At 45.2% G+C, this 25,103-nt stretch overlaps 1 protein-coding gene across 4 annotated transcripts in view; it reads left to right on the plus strand.

Moving 5' to 3' along the window:
* SPMIP6 (sperm microtubule inner protein 6) overlaps positions 1 to 25,103 on the plus strand; it is a 189,310-nt gene that overhangs the window by 69,943 nt on the left and 94,264 nt on the right. For 3 of the 4 annotated variants that reach the window (XM_069215670.1, XM_069215752.1, XM_069215825.1), the window contains 5 exons: positions 14,590 to 14,637; positions 16,381 to 16,428; positions 18,179 to 18,226; positions 22,448 to 22,495; positions 24,224 to 24,271. In XM_069215670.1, the coding sequence (XP_069071771.1) occupies positions 14,590 to 14,637; positions 16,381 to 16,428; positions 18,179 to 18,226; positions 22,448 to 22,495; positions 24,224 to 24,271 (240 nt within the window). The remainder of the gene's footprint in view (positions 1 to 14,589; positions 14,638 to 16,380; positions 16,429 to 18,178; positions 18,227 to 22,447; positions 22,496 to 24,223; positions 24,272 to 25,103) is intronic. The other variant, XM_069215898.1, reaches the window with a different exon arrangement.

A 25,103-nucleotide genomic window follows, 5' to 3' on the forward strand; every position in this document is an offset into this window, starting at 1 on the left:
CAACACTTTTCTCTAGGGGTCAACCTTCTACTAATAAAAGAAACAGGTTGATCCTGGCCCTCAGAATTAAGTTGTGATAGGACTGCCCCTACTCCTAATTCAGATGCATCAGTTTGGACATAGAATGTTTTAGAGTAACAAGGGCTTTTCAGGACAGGTGCAGAGCACATGGCCTGCTTCAGCTCCTCAAAAGCTTTCTGACAGTTTGCTGTCCATAATACCTTTTTAGGCATCTTTTTGGATGTGAGGTCATTAAGAGGGGCTGCAATGGAGCCATAGTTCTTAATGAACCTCCTGTAATACCCAGTGAGGCCTAGGAAGGCTCTCACTTGAGTCTGAGTAGTAGGGGGAACCCAATCTATAATAGTTTGGATTTTCCCCTGAAGTGGTGCAATCTGTTCCCCACCAACAAGGTGTCCCAGATAAACCACCTTCCCCTGCCCTATCTGACACTTTGAAGCCTTGATAGTAAGGCCTGCCTTTTGCAGGGCCTCTAAAACTTTCCATAGGTGGACCAGGTGATCATCCCAACTGGAGCTAAAGACAGCTATATCGTCCAGATATGCTGCACTAAAAGCTTCCAGCCCTTGCAGGACTGTGTTCACCAACCTCTGAAAAGTGGCAGGTGCATTTTTCAATCCAAAAGGCATTACTGTGAATTGGTAATGGCCTCCAATGGTTGAAAATGCAGTTTTAGGTTTAGCATCTTCTGATAATTTGATCTGCCAATACCCTGCAGTCAAATCAAAAGTGCTTAGATACTTGGCAGATGCCAGTGTATCTATGAGCTCATCTGCCCTGGGTATAGGGTGAGCATCAGTTTTGGTTACCTGGTTGAGACCTCTGTAGTCAACACAAAACCGCATTTCTTTCTTTCCATCCTTGGAATGAGGTTTTGGTACAAGTACCACAGGAGAAGCCCATGGACTTTCAGAGTGCTCAACCACTCCCAGTTCTAACATTTTCTGCACCTCTTGCTTCATGCAGTCTCTGACATGGTCGGGCTGCCTATAGATTTTACTTTTGACAGGCAAGCTGTCTCCAGTATCTATAGTGTGCTCACACCAAGAAGTGGTACCTGGCACAGTAGAGAAGAGTTCTGAAAACTGACCCAGGAGATTTATGCAATGGTCTTTCTGCTCAGCAGTAAGACAATCAGCCAAAACTACACCTTCCACCAGAGCATCTTGTTCTGTGGAAGAGAAGAGATCAGGTAGAGGATCACTGTCTTCTTCCTGTCCCTCATCAGTTGCCATGAGCAGGGTGAGATCAGCCCTGTCATAGTAGGGTTTCAGGCGATTGACATGGAGCACCCTAAGGGGACTCCTGGCAGTGCCTAAGTCAACTAAGTAGGTGACTTCACCCTTTTTCTCAACAATTGTGTGGGGTCCACTCCATTTATCTTGGAGTGCTCTTGGGGCCACAGGCTCCAAGACCCACACTTTCTGCCCTGGTTTGTACTGAACCAAAACAGCCTTCTGGTCATGCCATTGCTTTTGGAGCTCTTGGCTGGCCTGAAGGTTTTTACTGGCCTTTTTCATGTACTCAGCCATCCTTGATCTGAGGCCAAGTACATAATCCACAATATCTTGCTTTGGAGCTTTTAAAGGCTGTTCCCAACCCTCCTTGACAAGTGTTAGTGGACCCCTAACAGGGTGTCCAAAGAGGAGTTCAAAGGGGCTGAAGCCCACTCCTTTCTGGGGTACCTCCCTGTAGGCAAAAAGGAGGAATGGTAAAAGGATATCCCATCTCCTGCGGAGTTTTTCAGGGAGTCCCATAATCATGCCTTTGAGAGTTTTGTTAAATCTCTCCACCAGTCCATTTGTTTGTGGATGATAGGGTGTGGTGAACTTGTAAGTCACACCACACTCTTTCCACATGGCCTTTAAGTAAGCAGACATGAAATTGCTTCCTCTGTCTGATACTACTTCATTTGGGAAGCCCACCCTAGAAAATATTCCCAGGAGGGCCTTTGCCACTGCAGGTGCTGTAGTAGTCCTTAAAGGAATTGCTTCAGGATATCTTGTGGCATGGTCCACTACCACCAAGATAAACCTATTGCCTGAAGCAGTAGGAGGGTCAAGGGGGCCAACTATGTCAACCCCTACCCTTTCAAAGGGAACCCCAACCACAGGCAGTGGAATAAGGGGTGCCTTTGGGGTGCCACCTGTCTTGCCACTGGCTTGACAGGTTTCACAGGACTTACAAAATTCTTTTGTGTCCTCAGACATTCTAGGCCAATGAAACAAGGGAACAAGCCTGTCCCAAGTTTTCATTTGTCCCAGATGCCCAGCTAGGGGAATGTCGTGGGCTAGAGTTAGGAGGAACTTTTTGTACTCCTGAGGAATCACTAACCTCCTGGCAGTTCCAGGTTTAGGATCCCTTGCTTCAGTGTACAAGAGGTTGTCCTCCCAGTAAACTCTGTGAGAGTCACTGACATCCCCATTAGCTTGTTTGACAGCTTGCTGTGTTAGACCCTCTAGTGTGGGACAGGTTTGCTGTGCCACACTCAGCTCCTCCCTGGCAGGCCCCCCTTCACCCAAAAGCTCAGCAGTGTCTGCTTCCAGCTCCTCTGGTGTAGGTTCTGCACAGGGTGGAAATTCTTCTTCCTCAGAAGTAGAATCCACTGTAGGGGGAGGGATAGTAGGAAGTGCTTTACTTCTACTAGCCCTAGCTTTAGGGAGCACTTGGTCCATTGTTCCAGGATCCAAGTCACCCTGTCCTTTTTGCTTTTTGGCCTGAGTCCTGGTTAAAGCAAAAATATGCCCTGGGATGCCCAGCATTGCTGCATGGGCCTCCAACTCCACATCTGACCAAGCTGATGTCTCCAAATCATTTCCTAGTAGACAGTCTACAGGTAAATCTGTGGCTACCACAACTTTCTTTGGACCAGTAACCCCCCCCCCAGTTGAGATTTACAACAGCCATGGGGTGGCTAAGTGTGTTGTTGTGAGCATCGGTTACTTGGTACTGGTGACCAAGTAGGTGTTGTTCAGGGTGGACCAGTTTCTCTATCACCATTGTGACACTGGCACCTGTGTCCCTGTAGGCCTGAACCTCAACACCATTTATTAGGGGTAGTTGCTTGTACTTATCCATGTTAAGGGGACAAGCAACCAAGGTGGCTAAATCAATAGCCCCCTCAGAGACTAACACAGCCTCTGTGGTCTCCCTAATCAGACCAACCCCAACTAAGTTACCAAAAGTGAGCCCAGCTACTCCCTTGGATTGGCTATTAGTAGGTTTGCTCCCACCACCACTGCTATTAGTAGGGACACTAGGTGTAGCAGTAGGGGTTGTGGTGGTAGGAGGTTTGGTGCTTTTCTTTGGACAACTGGGATCTGTTGTCCAATGGCCTTTTATTTTACATAAATATCACCATGGTTTCTTTTCTTTGTTTTGATTAGAAGAGGATTTGGGCCCACCACCCCCACCAGAGTGTTTTTGTGGGCCTGATGAAGACTCATTTTTAGATTTGTCCCCACCCTTGTCAGAAGACTTACCATCCTTCTTCTTGTTGCCATCTTTGTCACCCCCTGTATGAACTTTTCTGTTCACCCTTGTTCTGACCCATTTGTCTGCCTTCTTTCCCAATTCTTGGGGAGAGGTCAGATCAGAGTCCACCAAGTACTAGTGCAACAAATCAGACACACAATTATTAAGAATATGCTCTCTCAGGATCAAGTTATACAGGCTGTCATAATCAGTAACTTTACTGCCATGTAACCACCCCTCCAAGGCCTTCACTCAATGGTCAATGAAATCAACCCAGTCTTGTGAAGACTCCTTTTTGGTCTCTCTGAACTTTATCCTGTATTGTTCAGTGGTTAAGCCATAACCATCCAGGAGTGCATTCTTAAGAACTTTGTAATCATTGGCTTCACTTTCTTTCACAGTAAGGAGCCTATCCCTACCTTTTCCACTAAATGATAGCCATAGGATAGCAGCCCACTGCCTTTGAGGGACATCCTGTACAGCACAGGCCCTCTCAAGTGCAGCAAACCACTTGTTAATGTCATCCCCCTCCTTATAAGGGGGAACTATCTTATGCAGATTCCTGGAATCATGCTCTTTTGCAGGATGACTATGGGAAATACTGCTGCTGCCACCATGGGTTTCTAAACCCAACTTCTGTCTCTCCTTCTCTACTTCTAAGGTCTGTCTATCCAAATCCAGCTGTTGCTTCTTGAGCTTCAGTCTGGTTTGTTCCACTCTCAATCTATTGAGCTCCCTTTCTAACAATCTGTCATCAGGGTGTGTGGGAGGGACATGCCTTGAAACAGAAGTATGGTGAGAATGGACAGAAGGAGACCTGTCCCTTACAGAAGGCACCCTAACATCTTGGTTAACAGAAACATCACTTCTACTGTGGTGAGAATGAATGCTCTTGCTATGATGTGGGACAACACTATCTGTATGGTGTGACTCTACATCAGTACCAACTATGCTAGACTGTCTAGTAATGGGCAGGCTCTGAAGTTTCTTTCCTGAATCTTTTCCTAGGGGTGTCCCTGTATCAGATTGGGAACCATTAGCTACTTTTTCAACAGATGGGGCCCTTTTGGCCTTATCTTGTTCTCTAAGCATGTTAAGCAATAATTCCAAGGAAGGATTCTTCCCTACACTCAAACCTCTTTCTATACAGAGACTCCTTGCTCCTTTCCAGCTAAGGTGGTCATATGCAAGTTTGGACAGATCAACATTTTGGCCTGTGCCAGACATTTTAGAAAGAGTTTAAGTGACAGAAAAAGTGAGAAAAACTTTTTAGAACTTTTAGAAAGACAGAAAAAAACTTTTAAAACTTTTTAGAACTTTTAGAAAGTTTAGAGGTACTTTTCAGCACTTAGAAAAGAGTGAAGAGAGGAAATGCAAAACTTTTTGGTTAGGTGTACATACACTGAACTTGTTTTGTATATTTTTCTCTTATGAAAAGTACAATGACAAAAGTGGTAAGTAGTCTCAAAGCACTTATCCCACCGCTGCACAACCAATGTAGGAGGCTGGACTGGCAAGGGGTACTTGCACTTTGCACCAGGCCCAGTTATCCCTTATTAGTGTATAGGGTGTCTAGCAGCATAGGCTGATAGATAATGGTAGCTTAGCAGAGCAGCTTAGGCTGAACTAGGAGACGAGTGAAGCTCCTACAGTACCACTAGTGTCATATGCACAATATCATAAGAAAACACAATACACAGATATACTAAAAATAAAGGTACTTTATTTTTATGACAATATGCCAAAGTATCTCAGAGTGTACCCTCAGTATGAGGATAGCAAATATACACAAGATATATGTACACAATACCAAAATATGCAGTAATAGTATTAGAAAACAGTGCAAACAATGTATAGTTACAATAGGATGCAATGGGGACACATAGGGATAGGGGCAACACAAACCATATACTCCAAAAGTGGAATGCGAATGGACCCCAAACCTATGTGACCTTGTAGAGGGTCGCTGGGACTATTAGAAAATAGTAAGGGTTAGAAAAATAGCCCACCCCAAGACCCTGAAAAGTGAGTGCAAAGTGCACTAAAGTTCCCCAAAGGACATAGAAGTCGTGATAGGGGAATTCTGCAGGAAAGACACAAACCAACAATGCAACAACGATGGATTTCCAGTTGTGGGTACCTGTGGAACAAGGGGACCAAGTCCAAAAGTCACAAGCAAGTCGGAGATGGGCAGATGCCCTGGAAATGCCAGCTGTGGGTGCAAAGAAGCTGCTACTGGACAGTAGAAGCTTAGGTTTCTGCAGGAACGACAAGGGTTAGAGACTTCCCCTTTGGAGGACGGATCCCTCACGCCGTGGAGAGTCGTGCAGAAGTGTTTTCCTGCCGAAAGACCGCCAACAAGCCTTGCTAGCTGCAAATCGTGCGGTTAGTGTTTTTGGATGCTGCTGTGGCCCAGGAGGGACCAGGATGTCGCCAATTGCGTCAGGAGACAGAGGGGGCGTCGAGCAAGACAAGGAGCCCTCTCAGCAGCAGGCAGCATCTGCAGAAGTGCCAGAAACAGGCACTACAAGGATGCGTGAAACGGTGCTCACCCGAAGTAGCACAAAGGAGTCCCACGTCGCCGGAGAACAACTTAGGAGGTCGTGCAATGCAGGTTAGAGTGCCGTGGACCCAGGCTGGACTGTGCACAAAGGATTTTGGCCAGAAGTGCATGGAGGCCGGAGTAGCTGCAAAAGTCGCGGTTCCCAGCAATGCAGTCTGGCGTGGGGAGGCAAGGACTTACCTCCACCAAACTTGGACTGAAGAGTCACTGGACTGTGGGAGTCACTTGGACAGAGTTGCTGGATTCAAGGGACCTCGCTCGTCGTGCTGAGAGGAGACCCAAGGTACCGGTGATGCAGTTCTTTGGTGCCTGCGGTTGCAGGGGGACGATTCCGTCGACCCACGGGAGATTTCTTCGGAGCTTCTAGTGCAGAGAGGAGGCAGACTACCCCCACAGCATGCACCACCAGGAAAGCAGTCGAGAAGGCGGCTGGATCAGCGTTACAGAGTTGCAGTAGTCGTTGTTGCTACTATGTTGCAGTTTTGCAGGCTTCCAGCGCGGTCAGCAGTCGATTCCTTGGCAGAAGGTGAAGAGAGAGATGCAGAGGAACTCGGATGAGCTCTTGCATTCGTTATCTAAGGAATCACAAGAGACAGAGACCCTAAATAGCCAGAAAAGAGGGTTTGGCTACCTAGGAGAGAGGATAGGCTAGCAACACCTGAAGGAGCCTATCAGGATGAGTCTCTGACGTTACCTGGTGGCACTGGCCACTCAGAGCAGTCCAGTGTGCCAGCAGCACCTCTGTTTCCAAGATGGCAGAGGTCTGGAGCACACTGGAGGAGCTCTGGGCACCTCCCAGGGGAGGTACAGGTCAGGGGAGTGGTCACTCCCCTTTCCTTTGTCCAGTTTCGCGCCAGAGCAGGGCTAAGGGGTCCCTGAACCGGTGTAGACTGGCTTATGCAGAAATGGGCACCATGTGTGCCCATGAAAGCATTTCCAGAGGCTGGGGGAGGCTACTCCTCCCCTGCCTTCACACCATTTTCCAAAGGGAGAGGGTGTAACACCCTCTCTCAGAGGAAGTCCTTTGTTCTGCCATCCTGGGCCAGGCCTGGCTGGACCCCAGGAGGGCAGAAGCCTGTCTGAGGGGTTGGCAGCAGCAGCAGCTGCAGTGAAACCCCGGGAAAGGCAGTTTGGCAGTACCAGGGTCTGTGCTACAGACCACTGGGATCATGGGATTGTGCCAACTATGCCAGGATGTTATAGAGGGGGCAATTCCATGATCATAGACATGTTACATGGCCATATTCAGAGTTACCATTGTGAAGCTACATATAGGTAGTGACCTATATGTAGTGCACACGTGTAATGGTGTCCCCGCACTCACAAAGTCCAGGGAATTGGCCCTGAACAATGTGGGGGCACCTTGGCTAGTGCCAGGGTGCCCACACACTAAGTAACTTAGCACCCAACCTTTACCAGGTAAAGGTTAGACATATAGGTGACTTATAAGTTACTTAAGTGCAGTGTAAAATGGCTGTGAATTAACGTGGACGTTATTTCACTCAGGCTGCAGTGGCAGGCCTGTGTAAGAATTGTCAGAGCTCCCTATGGGTGGCAAAAGAAATGCTGCAGCCCATAGGGATCTCCTGGAACCCCAATACCCTGGGTACCTCAGTACCATATACTAGGGAATTATAAGGGTGTTCCAGTAAGCCAATATAAATTGGTAAAATTGGTCACTAGCCTGTTAGTGACAATTTGAAAGAAATGAGAGAGCATAACCACTGAGGTTCTGATTAGCAGAGCCTCAGTGAGACAGTTAGTCATAACACAGGTAACACATTCAGGCACACTTATGAGCACTGGGGCCCTGGCTGGCAGGGTCCCAGTGACACATACAACTAAAACAACATATATACAGTGAAAAATGGGGGTAACATGCCAGGCAAGATGGTACTTTCCTACAGCTTGGGGTTGGGATGGGTGGTTTGTTTTAGTAGTACATATGTGAGGAGTTGGAGTGATAGGGGAGAGGGTGAGGGTGGGGGTCTGTGACAGCATGCAGGTAGGGTGGGGGATATGATAGTTAAGATTTGCCTTACCAGAGTCCATTCCTCCACCGACTCCTCCGAGGCCCTCAGGATGCATAATGGTCAAGACCTGCTCCTCCCATGTTGTTAGTTGTGGGGGAGGAGGTGGGGGTCCGCCGCCAGTCCGCTGTACCACGAAGTTGTGCCTGGAGACCACGGAAGGCACCTTCCCCCGTAGGTCGTTCCACCTCTTTCTGATGTCGTCCCGATTTCTTGGGTGCTGTCCCACTGCGTTGACCCTGTCAACTATTCTTCGCCATAGCTCCATCTTCCTAGCTATGGAGGTGTGCTGCACCTGTGATCCAAATAGCTGTGGCTCTACCCGTACGATTTCCTCCACCATGACCCTGAGCTCCTCCTCCGAGAACCTGGGGTATCTTTGCCGTGCCATGGGGTGGTGTAGGTGATGTGTGGGGTGGTGAATGTGGTGATGAGTGTGGTGATGTGTAGTGGTGTGTGGTTTTTTGTGCGTGGATGTTGTGTTGGTGATGGTGTTGTGTGCCTCTGTGTGGTGGGGTTGTCTAACCTGTGCTGTCTCTCTAGCCTTCGTCGACATTTTTGGTCATAGGGGTTTGTGGGTGATGTGGGTGTGTGTTTTATATTGTATTGATTGTGTCGGAGTGGTATTTGTATGTGTATCAGGTGTGTGTATTTCGAATTGTCCAATGTGGCGGTGTTTTGGAGATGTGTGTGTATTTTGAGTGCGGCGGTGTGTACCGCCAATGGAATACCGCGGTTGAAAGACCGCCGCATGGATTCGTGGGTCGTGATAGCATGGGCGTATTCCTGTTGCCGTGACGGTGGAGGTTTTGTTTTCAGCAGTTTATCACTGACCTTTGGTGTGGCGGACTTGTGTGGGTGTCTGAATTTCGGCGGATTCCGAGATGTGGGTCATAATAGCTGCGGCAGATTTCTGCAGCCGCGGCGGTGTATTGGCGGTCTTCTGCACGACTGTAAGCGGCTTTTACCGCCAATGTTGTAATGACCCCCTTTATATCACTTTTATGGTGATATGTCAACATTTACTTATTGCATTTTAATCATTTTGACCTGCATTTATCCAGATAAATATGATATATTTTTCTAAACACTGTATGGTGTATTTTTGTGGTACTTTATGGTGTTATTGTATGATTTATTGCACAAATACTTTACACATTGCCTTCTAAATTAAGCCTGATTGCTAAGTGCTAAGCTACCAGAGGGTGGGCACAGGATAATTTGGATTGTGTGTGACTTACCCTGACTAGAGTGAGGGTCCTTGCTTGGACTGGGGGTAACCTGACTGCCAACCAAAGACCCCATTTCTAACAGGTGCCAATTTCTGCCGAACCACCATCCTTCAGGATGAATGTACTGTACCGTTCTGCCCTTAGCATTTAGCCTAGCCGGCACCTGAAGTAGCATTCGGGTCATCTCCACCCCTCCTCCCTCATATTTTTTTTAACTTCTTTGGACACCCTCAGCCCTCAAACAGTGCTTTCTCCATTACCATGCAAAATCCATCCACCTTTCCCAATCCTGTATCTGGTGGAATACTGTGCTTCCCCATCTTTGAGCTACATCTCGTTTAGCTACCATGTATCCCAAGTTTATGAACAGTTTACTGTAGCTAGTTGCCTTAGTTTCATTTTAAATCCCCAATAGGACCAGCACAGCTGTCAGTTCAGTGTTACAATCTGTGGCTTGGTCTAGTTTATGGGTCACTGTCTGCCAGTATCTGTTGATTTGAGGGCATTCCCACAGAATATGAAAGAAGGCGCCCCTACCTCTGCAGTTTCTCACAGTGCCTCTGACTGTGCCTTGTCAATTGTTTTAAGCAGTGTTCTGTTCTGCTTTAATATACCTGGTGTAGGATATTTAATTGTATTAGTCTGTAACTGGCCTCTAGGTCACTTTTCCGGGGATACATAGTGCATCCCCCCGTTCATTGTCCTCAATGTCCTCTAATATCAGTATGCCACTTAGCCCTCAGTTTGAGTAAGTCTGTTTGTGTGTTAACCATGATCGTGCTGTATGTGAGTGAAATGGCCTTGGCACTGATGTGACCATTTAGTAATCTTCTTTTGTCTCCTCATCAGTTGGGATTCTGGATTTTAGTGCATGCTTTAGTTGGAGATATTTGAACATTTGGGATGAAGCCATTTTATATTCTATCTGCAAATGTTCTAACTGTACAATCTCATTCGCATCGCAAACATGTTCTAGGGATGGTATCCCAATTAGGTCCCATTTCTCGAAATCAGGGAGTTTAGTCACTTCCCTTAGTTTCGTTCCCACCCATAGTGGTGTTTTAGGAGTCACCATCTTTTCCCACCCTATTTCCCTGGTTAGTTTATGCCATGACCGAAGGACCGAGTTTGTTGCTGTCAGTAATGCGCCCTCTGGCTTTTCCCCATACAGGTTCAAGAATGTACCCCTTCCTCCCCAATATGGATCTGTCCAGTCTGAAGGCTGGTTCCTCCAATGATGAGTATACCCAACGGTTGACTACACAGACCAGTGCCGCTTCATAATATTTACGGATATTTGGCAGCGCACTTCATCCATCGTACATGGAGCATTTGAGGATCCTCAGCATGATCTGGGGTGTTCCCCTCACCCAGAGTAAAGACCTCAACAGTTGATCTAGCCCATCAAAGAAGCAGATACGTGTGCACTATTGAGCAATTTTGTAGGATATATGTGAACCTGGGGAGTGCAATTATTTTAAAGATTGCCGCCCTTCCTAATAGCAAGATCAATAAGTGTTGCCAGTGTTCAATATTTGTTTACAGTTCATACATTAATGGGATAGAATTGTCCTCGTAGTGCTTTCTGTCATCCTTTGCGATCCACAGACTTAAGTATCCCTGGGGTGTCAAAGAATAGGGATTTGCCTTTACATATGACATTCAGGTGCGCCAGAAAGACTAACATATACTGGATGCCCTCTAGGTGCAGTTTCAGTTTAACTTCTAGAAATGATTTCTGTTGTTGTTGTACTTTCAGCGTATGGTCGAGGAAAATTATCATGGTGGCGTTTTCGCCTAGCACAGTTCCTATTTTCAGGTCACCCGTAGGATCACTTCTCTAACCGCGTAGCTGAATATCTTGCTATCATTGGTCATGGTGGGTCCCCCAGTGGCAGGCGTGGGGCCAATAAGCTGGGGGCCCTCTCCACCAAAAAGATTAGTGACAACTCTTCCTACACTTTCCACTGTGTTCTGTAGGTTTTACCACTCTAATTAAAGCTCTGTGCTTAATTCACCAATTCAACCCCCCCCCTCCACTGAGCGTCCTGATTCTTGAACTGCTTTCAGGAATGTGTGGGTCCACTCCTTGTTGTTTCGTGTCTAGAGGAACTTCCTGGTGGTGGGGGTTAGCAGCTGGCTTGGCAAATCTATCTATTTTCCTTTGGGCCGACTGTGTGGCCATTTTGGGCCTGATTATGACCTTGGCGGATGGGATACTCCGTCACAAGCGAAGCAGATATCCTGCCAGCCATTTTACAAGTTCCCTAGGATATAATGGAACATGTAAAGCGGCGGTCAGGATATCCGTCACATTTATGATGGAGTATTCCATCCGCCAAGGTCATAATGAGTGAGAGGCCTCACTGTCTTAGCAAGTGTGGTATTCTCTAAGGAACAAGAATCCCATAGTCTCAGGGAGGAGGCTACAACGGATGCCCGACTCTCTGCCGCATTTCGGCTGCCATCTCTCTGCAAAAATGAGGTGAAAGTTCGAACTGCCAGGAAAGAGAGGGGGAATGCCACTGGTATGGTCCCGCAAAGGGCCCTGTAAAGGCAGTAGCAACTGTTAGTGCAGAGTCTGCCCTTTGCTGTTAGATGTAATTGGGCTTATGCAATGACGGGAGACATCTTTTCTAGTGCTGTCTTAGTATTGCTGACTGGAGTAATGGGGAAAAGAGTGGCTAAGGCTGTGTCTATCTTGCTCACTGCACAGCTTTCCTTTGCTTTATGGGCAGCTTTTGCAGTCAGGTAGCGTGCATGTACTGTTTGCCTATGCCACCTTGGCTAATCCTCCTCAGCTACACTTCCTTGCATGACTGTGGGAGCGCTCTCTTCCCTTGCCAGGGATTCTGGGGCCTCTGCCTCTCAGCTGTGGCATGCACTGCTTTGTCTGTTGGACCCTGTGCAGTCTCGTAATCTCCACTCTATGTTGCTGAGTCGCTACTGTGGGACCATTTTGCGAAGCGCCTTTTCTTCTTTATTTGGGAGCTGGTCTGCTGATCCTCCACTGGATTTCTCTAGAAGTATCGCTTGACCTCGCCCCATAGGCTGCAAAGGTTCCGTCTTGCCCCCGGGCTCCTCCGTCAATAATAACGGCAGGACATCTACCGCAGTGCTCTGAACCGTGGGCATCCATGCCTTTCTGATGTATATGTGAGAGGTGGGGAGGGTGGCACGCTGGTCCACCACCACTTGCGGGTGTCCCAGGTGCGCATCTCAACCCCACCCAAAGGCTGCAGCGGTCCTTCTACACCAGACGAACCTTCTGTCGGCACTCACAGAAGGCGCAGAACTTGGCCTTAGAGCAAAACTCCCCACGTCACAGCAGAGACGGAGTTCTCCTATGTGTCCACCATGCTGCATTCCCTGAATCAGGCGCTCTCACAGGCCCAGCGGCACCCTGTGCATTTTCTCCATTGTGGTCACTGAATTATCTTTGGAGCTTCAAGTAGAAGTCTTAGCAGGGTCTTCCGTCCTATGTACCTGTCTACTGCTTGGTCTTGTACTGGAAAAATAGGATTTTGTTGGATAATTGCAGGAGACGCGGCAAAACTCAGAGACCCACGTCCACCATCTTTGTTCGCTCATCTCCTCCCTTCAAGGTTTACATTTTTTTACTGTGTTTTGAAAAATAACTAAAGAACTTCAGACAGGCATTCCTGTCTTAACATATACCCAACAAATTTCTTCCCAACCTGACCCTCCACCCTCTTGCTCCTTATCCACCCCAAGGCACAGTCATGAGTGCATGACTTCTATTAGACAACGCTTCACCCCCTCTTCCTTTTCAGGCATATTGCCCTATCTACTAGCACCCAGTGGTCAAAGGCCAATATAGCCAGAGCTTGTAATGTTGTCGGACAGTAGAGGCCTCTATCATCCTCGCTTAGATAATGAAACCCTGAGTCCCACATTTTGTTAACGAGATGCATCTTCTTTTAGTTTGCATACCACCTTTTCATGGCCGAGGAGATGCCACCTTTTCATGAGCGAGGAGGTGCCAGAGACATTTTGTTTAGTTAACATTATTTCCTATGGGTGTTGTTTTAACTCCTTGCTTCCATTATATTTTTTGGAGTGTGTTTCAGTGACCTGTGGTAGCCATGTGTGCTGCTGGACTTACTCCAAGGCTTTTGGGGCCTTTGTGCTGTAGTATTGTTGCTTGCATTTGCATATGTTTCCCTAAACCCCTCTTTAGTCCCTCTTCTGCAACCTTCTCCCATTTATGTATAATTATCCCCCATTTCACAGCTACTCCTTTGATTCACCCATGTTTACTATAAAAAGCACACACCTAGGTTTCCAGAAAGCTCTGCAAATGTGGCGGAGACCAGAGGCTGAGGGTCCATGAGTAGGTTAGTGAACAGCATTTTGTAGTATGTGAGTAGTAATACTATTTTATTACTCACATACCACAAACTGCAGTTTGTGAATGAACCCCTCTGCTTCAGCACTTCTCAGATGCACACTTTTAAAATCTCCCCCAAAAAATCAGTGCTGCTGATGGGTATTTTGCATCTGCTACTGTCCTCAGTGCTTGCAAGTAACTCAGTGTATGGACCAGCCCAGGTGAGCAGATTAATGATGTAAGACTTGGGGCTTGATTTAGATTTTGGCGGATGGCTAACTGCGTAACAACGGTGATGTCTATCCCTTCCGCCAAAATATATTTCCCATTATTTCCTGTGGGATGTATATTTTGCGGACGGGGTATCCATCACCGCTGTGATGGAGTAACCTGCCCCCGAAATCTAAATCAGGACCCAGGTCATTTATCCAGAAGCTGTGACCTCACTGATAAGGCCAGAAATCACATCATGAAAGGCTGTCAACACTGTCCCTTGAAGAACCCTAATTTCCCTTGTAGGGTCTGACAGGGCACATATGAAATATTCCAGTACTTGTATTGTGTGCCAAGCTAGCTCACCAAGCTAGCTCACCCTCACCAGCAGATCCTGGCACATTCAATTGATTGGTTTGTTAATAGTTGTGCAGCCCTCCTGCCCTTCAAGAATCTGAAATGGTGATACAGCAATGGGCGTTCACATTGCAGGTAAGTGTACTTACTTCCAGTTTGATGCAGTTATATGCCAGGCCATTTATCAATGTCTTGTACTCAGGAGCTATTGTGGTACAGTGCATGAAGATGCAAATCTCAATACTGAGCACTGGATATTGACCAGTTGTATTTGATCTATATACCTAAGAAGTGATGAGCTGCAAACAGTGCAAGTAAGACAACTTTTTTTCTTTTTTTCTTACTCAGGATCAAGGAGGAGTTTGTCCCATCACCAAGGGAATAGTGGCTGGAAAGGTAATTATCAACCCGGGGGTCACACTCCCAACCAAACCAAACCATTATCTTTCTGTAGTAGAAAGCTCCCTTGGTGTTCTGACATTGGATTTGGTTTACTAGTTAAAGTGCTGTCCTTGACTACTTGTAACCTAATATCTTAAATAAAAAAAATTAATTTAGCAAATTATATTGTCTTTTTATGCCTAAATGTGAATATGTAAATATATTTAAGGTTTCCATAGTTTTTTATTGTTTTTTAGAAACATAAATACAGAATTTCAGACAGGCATCCCTGTTTTAACTTAAACCCAAAAAATCCAATCTCAACCTGACCCTTCACCCTCTTGCCTCTCCCCCCAGTGACAGTCATTGAGTGCATGAGTTCTATTAGACCATCTTCCACCTCTTCTTCCTATTCAGGCATTTTACCCTCTGTACTAGTGCTTAGTGGCTAATGTCAAATAAAACCAGAGCTCGTAATCTTATAGGACAGTAGAGGTCTCTGTTGGCCGAGTTGCATCTCCCCTTAGTCCATATGCCACCTTTTCATGAGCGAGGAGGTGCCAGAGACATTGGAGTCAGTTTTGTTCAGTTAAGATTACTTCCTACGAGTTATTATTTTAATTCCCTGCGTCCATTGTATTCTGTGGGAGTGTGTTGCGGTATCCTGTGAGTGGCCATGTGTGGTGTTGGACATACTCTAAGGCTGAGATGGAGTATACTTATTACTGGTTTGGGGCCTTTTTGGCTGCAGTAACATAGTTTGCCTTTACACATCCCTCCTTAAACCCCTCCTTATTCCCTCTCCTGCAGCCCACTCCCATTTGTTTGCAATTATTCCCCATCTTGCAGCCATTCCCCTGCCCCACCCACATTCACTACAGAAACATATTCTTAGCTGTGCGGAAAACTCCAGACATTTTGAAGAGACCTTCACACCGAAAAGATAGGCGTGACTGAGGGTGAGGTGTCTGCGAGTAGGTTAGTGAATAGCATTTTGTAGTACGTGAGTAATACTACTGTAGTATTACTCACTTACCACATAATGCAGTTTGCGAATTAAGCCCTTTGTCTCAGCAGTTCTCAGTTGCAGACTTTTAAAATCTCCCAAAAAATCAGTGGTGGTGATGGTTATGCTGCATCTGCTGCTGTCCTCACTCCTCACAGTTACACCCTTGACTTTAAGAGGCCACCTGGTTGTAAAGCCTGGCCCGGATGAGCAGATTAACGATGTAGGACCAGGTCATTTATTCTTATGGCGAAGGCCAGGAGTGAGATCACCGAAGGCTGTCAAAGCTCAGAAGACAATACCCTGATAGGCACCGCACTGCCAGCGACCACACTGCCACTTGGACAACCTTAATGTCCCCTGTAGGTAATGACAGGGCACACGTGAAACATTCTTGTGCTTGCACGGAGTGCCAAGCTAGCTCACCCTCACCAACAGATCCTGGCACATTCAATTGTTTCATTTGTTAATAGTTGTGCAGCCCTCCTGTCATCCAAGAATCTGAAATGGTGACGCAGCAATGGGCATTCATATTGCAGATAAGTGTACTTACTTCCACTTTGATGCAGTGATATGCCAGGCCTTTTATCAATGTCTTGTACTCTGGAGCTATTGTTATACAGTGCATGAAGATGCAAATCTCACTACTGAACGCTGGATATTGACCAGTTGTATTTGATCTATATACAAAAGAAGTGACGAGCTGCAAACAGTGCAAGTAAGAAAACTCCTTTCCTTTTTTTATTACCCAGGATCAAGGAGGAGTTTGTCCCATCAACAAGGGAATAGTGGCTGGAAAGGTAATAGTCAACCCGGAGTTACACTCCCAACCAAAACACCATTATCTTTTTATAGTGGAAAGCTCACTTGGTGTTCTGACAGTGGACCTGGTTTGCTAGTTAAAGTGCTGTCCTTGACTACTTGTAACCTAATATGTTACATAAAATGTTAGATTTAGCAAATTAAATTGTCTTTTATGCCTAAATGTGAATATGTATATATATTTAAGGTTTACATAGTTTTTTATTGTGTTTTAGAAACATAAGTACAGAATTTCAGACAGGCATCCCGGTCTTAACTTAAACCCAAAAAAACCCTTCTCAACCCGACCATCCGCCCTCTTGCCCATCCCCCACCTCCAACCCTAATGAGAGTCATTGAGTGCATGAGTTCTATTAGACAATGTTCCACCTCATCCTCCTATTCAGGCATATTACCCTCTGTACTAGTGCTTAGTGGCTAATGTCAAATAAATCCAGAGCTCGTAATCTTATAGGACAGTAGAGGTCTCTGATGGCCGAGTTGCATCTCCTCTTAGTCCATATGCCACCTTTTCATGAGTGAGGAGGTGCCAGAGAATTTGGAGTCATTTTTGTTCAGTTAACATTACTTCCTATGAGTTGTTATTTTAATTCCCTGCTTCCATTATATTCTATGGGAGTGTGTTGCGGTATCTTGTGACTGCCCATGTGTGGTGTTGGACATGCTCTAAGGCTGAGGTGGAGTATACTTATTACTGGTTTGGGGCCTTTTTGGCTGCAGTAGCATAGTTTTCCTTTACATGTCACTCCTTAAACCCCTCCTTATTCCCTCTCCTGCAGCCCACTCCCATTTGTTTGCAATTATGTCCCATTTTGCAGCCATTTCCCTACCTCACCCACAGTCACTACAAAAACATAATCTTAGCTGTGCGGAAAACTCCAGGCATTTTCGAGAGACCTCCACACCGAAAAGATAGGCGTGACAGAGGGTGAGGTGTCTGCGAATAGGTTAGTGAATAGCATTTTGCAGTACGTGAGTAATACTACTGTAGTATTACTCACTTACCTCATAATGCAGTTTGCAAATGAATCCCTTTGTCTCAGCAATTCCCAGCTGCAGACTGTTAAAATCTCCCAAAACATCAGTGGTGGTGATGGTTATGCTGCTTCTGCTGCTGTCCTCACTCCTCACAGTTAAACCTTTGACTTTAAGAGGCCACCTGGTTGTAAAGCCTGGCCCGGATGAGCAGATTAACGATGTAGGACCAGGTCATTTATTTTTATGGCGAAGGCCAGGAGTCAGATTACCCAAGGCTGTCAAAACTCAGAAGACAATACCCTGATAGGCACTGCACTGCCAGCGACCACACTGCCACTTGGACAACCTTAATGTCCCCTGTGGTTTCTGACAGGGCACACATAAAACATTCCAGTGCTTGCACAGGGTGCCAAGCTAGCTCACCCTCACCAGCAGATCCTGGCACATTCAATTGTTTGATTTGTTAAGAGTTGTGCAGCCCTCCTGCCCTTCAAGAATCTGAAATGGTGACACAGCAATGGACATTCATCTTGCAGGTAAGTATACTTACTTCCAGTTTGATGCAGTTATATGCCAGGCCATTGTTCAATGTCTTGTCCTCTGGAGCTATTGTTATACAGTGCATGAAGATGCAAATCTGAATACTGAGCACTGGAAATTGACCAGTTGTATTCCATCTATATACAAAAGAAGTGACGAGCTGCAAACAGTACAAGTAAGACAACTCCTTTGCATTTTTTGCTTACCCAGGATCAAGGAGGAGTTTGTCCCATCACCAAGGGAATGGTGGCTGGAAAGGTAATTATCCACCCAGAGTCAGACTCCCAACCAAACCATTATCTTTTTATAGTAGAAACCTCACTTGGTGTTCTGACATTGGACCTGGTTTACTAGTTAAAGTGCAGTCCTTGACTATTCGTAACCTAATATGTTAGATAAAAATGTTACATTTAGCAAATTATATTGTCTTGTTATGCCTAAATGTGAATATGTATACATATTTAAGGTTTCCATAGATTTTTTTATAGTTTTTTTAGAAACATAAGTACAGAACTTCAGACAGGCATCCCCATGTTAACTTAAACCCAAAAAATCCCTTCTCAACCCGGCCCTCCGCCCTCCTGCCCATCCTCCACCTCCACCCCTAGTGACAGTCATTGAGTGCATGAGTTCTATTAGACCATGTTCCACCTCGTCTTCCCATTCATGCACATTACCCTCTGTACTAGTGCTTAGTGGCTAATGTCAAATAAACCCAGAGCGCGTAATCTTATAGGACAGTAGAGGTCTCTGTTGGCCGAGTTGCATCTCATCTTAGTTCATATGCCACCTTTTCATGAGCGAGGAGGTGCCAGATATGTTGGAGTCAGTTTTGTTCAGTTTACATTACTTCCTATGAGTTGTTATTTTAAATTCCTGCTTCCATTATATTCTGTGGGAGTGTGTTGTGGTATCCTGTGAGTGGCCATGTGTGGTGTTGGACGTACTCTAAGGCTGGGGTGGAGTATAGTTATTACTGATTTGGGGCCTTTTTGGCTGCAGTAACATAGTTTACCTTTACACATCCCTCCTTAAACCCCTCCTTATTCCCTCTCCTGCAGCCCACTCCCATTTGTGTGCAGTTATTCCCCATTTTGCAGCCATTCCCCTGCCCCACCCACAGTCACTACAAAAACATAATCTTAGGTGTCCAAAAATCTACTCCACAACGCCAGCTCCGTAAGGGGGCCTCTAACCCTTCAGGGCAGCCTCAACTCCAAGGGCGAAGCATCCCATTGTCATATAATGAAAACAAAATGTTGAGGCACCAGTTCAAGTAATATCCAGGTGTTTATTCTGAGTAGTGATAGCGCGTCAGAGCCTTGATAAGTAAACTTACAAGGAGACACGCCTAGGCCGATGAACCTTTTGACCACGTACGGAGACTTCCCAGTACAAGGTATCTTTCTGGCATCACAATCAATATCTCAATAACCCAATCAATCTCTTAGTAACTAATCATCAAGATAATCAATAACATTTAATAGGAATCAATAACGAATTCACCATGACCTTTCGGCCAATGAATAACCACACAAATCTAGTTAAGTGTTAGGATATTTATTCCCTATTGATTACAATCTAATAGTCATCTCCGTAAATCTCATTAGCAATCAATCTCATTAGTAGCTTTTCAGATACATAATTTGAACACAGTTACTCAACGCATAGAGAATGTTCATTTAAGCATTAATCCATCATTAATAAGAAGCAGCTTAGCAAAGTCTCAGAGTACAAGATTCAACAAAGCAAGAACTCAGTCATTTGTCTATTTGCGTCAAATATTAGTGAACACCTTAACTAACCTCGAATTAGCATCGGCATGTTGGGCTTCATGCAAAACAATTTAGAAAAACCAATTTGGAAAACATCTAACTATGGCCTCTATCGAAAGAGCAGTTGGTACCTAGAAAGAAAAGGCAAACAGACAATTACAATTGTCATCAGATAGTTACCCCTCCAACGAATCAGCAAACAGCGTCAGTCTTCGTCCTCAGGACATCAGTCGATTCACCATCAGCAAGGATAGGACAAGGCAAAGTCTCAGTATGGCATAGCTAAAGAACAAAGCTCTTCCCTCATATGAAGGTGAAGCAAGCATCAGTAAGGACTTAGATAGAGGATGGTTGAAGTATCAGGAAGAATAAACAGAAAAGACTTAAAAGAGCAATGGCAAAGTATGGCTTAAGGCAGAATGTCAGAATAATAGCAAAAGTGTCCCAATAATGATTTCTCCTCGGGTCATGCGGTTATATGAAAACTGTCGAACTAGCCCTTAATTCCCCATTGGATAATAATTGGTGCATCATTATCTCTGTCCAATAATTCTCCACACACCTTACTAGAATTTTTCACAAAACACAGTTCTCATGCAGTTGATTGGCTCCGTAAATTGACGTCTTCATCGGGTGGAATGTCAGGTAAGAAAAGTTACACTTTACGCTCCAGTCAGTAGTCCAATTGTTTCTCCTATTCCAGAAAGCCTTGTACCTATTACGAATTACACTGTTGCATTCAGCAAGAATGTCTCCTTGAGCTAGTCGGGTCCCATGAGAAAGAATTTACTACAGCTACACACACATATCTCTAGCTTCTGGAAAAGTACAGCTTTGTGTCCTTCAGGAAAACAGCACATTGCACGTTAGAAAAAACACAGTTTAATATGAGACCAGGCAGCTAGGCCCAGACTCTTGCTAACTAAGGCCTAGTGATTAATTTAGCAAAACCCCAATACATGACTTTAATCATAATATGCTAATACAAATCCATACGTTAGTACATTATTAATTCATCATTAATAAGTTTCATTAGTCTTCGTATACATTAGTGGCCACTCCCCGTGGGCACATTTCAGACGCATGAATTATTTCCTACGTTAACACATTTTCTATGCAGCTTCATTACAGAATATATTGCAAGCTTTCCATGTTAATATTGATTTTAAAAGACACACTCCAACAGTAGCAGCACATACAAATGCAAAATCCTGACGTGTTTCGGCGAAGAACTGCCTTGATCACAGGTAAACGGATGCAGCTGTTCCAAAAATCAGTGCTTTTTCAATCATTGCTCACGTGACCTGTTGGTCCCAGAATACAAGTCCCATAATGCACTATACAGTCTTTATCGCCGTTGGTGTAGTGCTTAATCTTAAAATTGCTATAATATCGTTTCAGACACAACACTTGAGATAATGTTATTTATAGTGCACCCGGTTAAACACTGATTCAATCTCCATGTGCTGTAAACTGTTGCTGCCACATTAAATATCTTGGCAAGGAAATCTTGAAATGCTAGAAGCGAGGTAAAATACCTCCCTTCCATCCCTTGCTCATCTCTGTGTCCAGTATTTAGGATAAATGCCATATTTCACACAAAGGCAAACAGGTTGGGCCCCCTTATCAATCATCTACTCCACAACGCCAGCTCTGTAAGGGGGCCTCTGACCCTGCAGGGCGGCCTCAACTCCAAGGGCGAAGCATCCCATTGTCACATAATGAAAACAAAATGTTGAGGCACCAGTTCAAGTAATATCCAGGCGTTTATTCTGAGTAGCAGCACATACAAATGCAAAATCCTGACGATTCGACGAAGAACTGCCTTGATCACAGCTAAATGGATGCAGAAATCTCCAGACATTTTGGAGAGACCTTCACACCAAAAAGATAGGCGTGGCAGAAGGTGAGGTGTCTGCGAGTAGGTTAGTGAATAGCATTTTGTAGTACCTGAGTAATACTACTGAAGTATTACTTACTTACTACATAATGAAGTTTGTGAATGAAGCCCATTGTCTCAGCAATTCTCAGTTGCATACTTTTAAAATCTTCCAAAAAATCAGCACTGCTGATGGGTATGCTGCATCTGCAGCTATCCTCACTACTTACAAGTTACCCTTGAATTTAAGAGGCTACCTTGGTGTATGGACCGGCCCAGATGAGCAGATTAACGATGTAGGACCAGGTCATTTATTCTTATGGCGAAGGCCAGGAGTGAGATCACCCAAGGCTGTCAAAGCTCAGAAGCCAATACCCTGATAGGCACCGCACTGCCAGGCAACACACTGCCACTTGGACAACCTTAATGTCCCCTCTAGGTTCTGACAGAGCACACAGGAAACATTACTGTGCTTGCATGGGGTGTCAAGCTAGCTCACCCTCACCAGCAGATCCTGGCGCATTCAATCGTTTGGTTTGTTAATAGTTGTGCATCCCTCCCGCCCTCCAAGAATCTGAAATGGTGATACAGCAATAGGCATTCACATTGCAGGTAGGTGTAATTGCCTCCACTTTGATGCAATTATATGCCAAGCCATTGTTCAATGTCTTGTACTCTGGAGCTATTGTGGTACAGTGCATGAAGATGCAAATCTCACTACTGAACTCTGGAAATTGACCAGTTGTATTCGATCTATATACAAAAGAAGTGACGAGCTGCAAACAGTGCAAGTAAGACAACTCCTTTTCTTTTTTTCTTACCCAGGATCAAGGAGGAGTTTGTCCCATCCCCAAGGGAATGGTGGCTGGAAAGGTAATTATCCACCCTCCCAACCAAACCATTATCTTTCATTAATAGAAAGCTCACTTGGTGTTCTGACAGTGGACCTGATTTAGTAGTTAAAGTGCTGTCCTTGACTACTTGTGACCTAATTTATTACAGAAAAATGTTACATTTAGCAAATGATATTGTCTTTTTATGCCTAAATGTGAATATGTGAATATATTTAAGGTTTCGTTAGTTTTTTATTGCCTTTTTAAACATAAGTACAGAACTTCAGACAGGCATTCCCGTCCTAACTTAAACCCAAAAAATCCCTTCCCAACCTGACCCTCCGCCCTCTTGCCCCTCCCCCACCTCCACCCCTAATGACAGTCACTGAGTGCATGAGTTCTATTAGACCATGTTCCACCTCATCTTCCTATTTAGGCATATTACCCTCTGTACTAGTGCTTAGTGGCTAATGTCAAATCAACCCAGAACTCGTGATCTTATAGGATAGTAGAGGTCTTTGTTGGCCGAGTTGCATCTCCCCTTAGTTCATATGCCACCTTTTCATGAGCTTAGATGTGCCAGAGACGCTGGAGTCAGTTTTGTTCAGTGAACATTACTTCCTATGAGTTGTTATTTTAATTCCCTGCTTCCATTATATTCTATGGGAGTGTGCTGCGGTATCCTGTGAGTGTCCATGTGTGGTGTTGGACGTACTCTAAGGCTGAGGTGGAGTATACTTATTACTGGTTTGGGGCCTTTTTAGCTGCAGTAAAATAGTTTGCTTTTACACATCCCTCCTTAAACCCCTCCATATTCCCTCTCCTGCAGCCCACTCCCATTTGTTTGCAATTATTCCCCATCTTGCAGCCACACCCCTGCCCCACCCACATTCACTACAGAAACATAATCTTAGCTGTGTGGAAAACTCCAGACCTTTTGATGGGACCTTCACACCGAAAAGATAGGCGTGACAGAGGGTGAGGTGTCTGCGAGTAGGTTAGTGAATAGCATTTTGTAGTACGGGAGTAATACTACTGTAGTATTACTCACTTACCACATAATGCAGTGTGCAAATGAATCCCTTTGTCTCAGCAATTCCCAGCTGCAGACTTTTAAAATCTCCCAAATATCAGTGGTGGTGATGGTTATGCTGCATCTGCTGCTGTCCTCACTCCTCACAGTTAAACCCTTGACTTTAAGAGGCCACCTGGTTGTAAAGCCTGGCCCGGATGAGCAGATTAACGATGTAGGACCAGGTCATCTATTCTTATGGCGAAGGCCGGGAGTCAGATCACCCAAGGCTGTCAAAGCTCAGAAGACAATACCCTGCTAGGCACCACACTGCCAGGGGCCACACTGCCACTTGGACAACCTTAATGTCCCCTCTAGGTTCTGACAGGGCACATGTGAAACATTCCAGTGCTTGCACGGGGTGCCAAGCTAGCTCACCCTCACCAGCAGGTCCTGGCGCATTCAATCGTTTGGTTTGTTAATAGTTGTGCAGCCCTCCAAGAATCTGAAATGGTGATACAGCAATAGGTATTCACATTGCAGGTAAGTGTAATTGCCTCCACTTTGATGCAATTATATGCCAGGCCATTGTTCAATGTCTTGTACTCTGGAGCTATTATGATACAGTCCATGAAGATGCAAATCTCAATACTGAACACTGGAAATTGACCAGTTGTATTCGATCTATATACAAAAGAAGTGACGAGCTGCAAACAGTGCAAGTAAGAAAACTCCTTTTCTTTTTTTCTTACCCAGGATCAAGGAGGAGTTTGTCCCATCCCCAAGGGAATGGTGGCTGGAAAGGTAATTATCCACCCAGAGTCATCCTCCCAACCAAACCATTATCTTTCTATAATAGAAAGCTCACTTGGTGTTCTGACAGTGGACCTGGTTTAGTAGTTAAAGTGCTGTCCTTGAATACTTGTGACCTAATTTATTACAGAAAAATGTTACATTTAGCAAATTATATTGTCTTTTTATGCCTAAATGTGAATATGTAAATATATTTAAGGTTTAAGGTTCCCATGGTTTTTCATTGCTTTTTAGAAACATAAGTATAGAATTTCAGACAGACATCCCCGTCTTATCTTAAACCCAAAAAATCCCTTCTCAACCTGACCCTTGACCCTAGGGTAGGTCGCTTCCCCCGCCGCTGCAGCTCCACCTGCCCAGGCTCCTGCCACCTCCCAGCAAAACCGTAAGTACTCCCTGCGCTCCCCCCACCCAGCCCCTCGTTACTCACCTCTGTCTTCTGAACTCTCTCTCTTCCAACTTTTTCTTCATACCTCTGCTGTCCTCTCTCTGTCCATTTTTCTTCGTTTTCTGCCCTCCTCTGGCATCCATTTTCTTCGTGTTCTGCACCTCGTCCTCACCCCATTTTCTTTGTGTTCTTCTCCATCTGTACTCCATTTCCTTCGTGTTCTTTTCTTCTTCTGTGTTCTTCTGCTCCTGCACTCCATTTCCTTCGTGTTCTTTTCTTCTTCTGTGTTCTTCTGCTTCTGCACTCCATTTCCTTCGTGTTCTTCTGCTCCTGCACTCCATTTCCTTCGTGTTCTTTTCTTCTTCTGTGTTCTTCTGCTCCTGCACTCCATTTCCTTCGTGTTCTTTTCTTCTTCTGTGTTCTTCTGCTCCTGCA

The sequence above is a fragment of the Pleurodeles waltl genome, chromosome 1_1, assembly GCF_031143425.1.
Source record: "Pleurodeles waltl isolate 20211129_DDA chromosome 1_1, aPleWal1.hap1.20221129, whole genome shotgun sequence".
Classification (NCBI taxonomy): Eukaryota; Metazoa; Chordata; class Amphibia; order Caudata; family Salamandridae; genus Pleurodeles; species Pleurodeles waltl.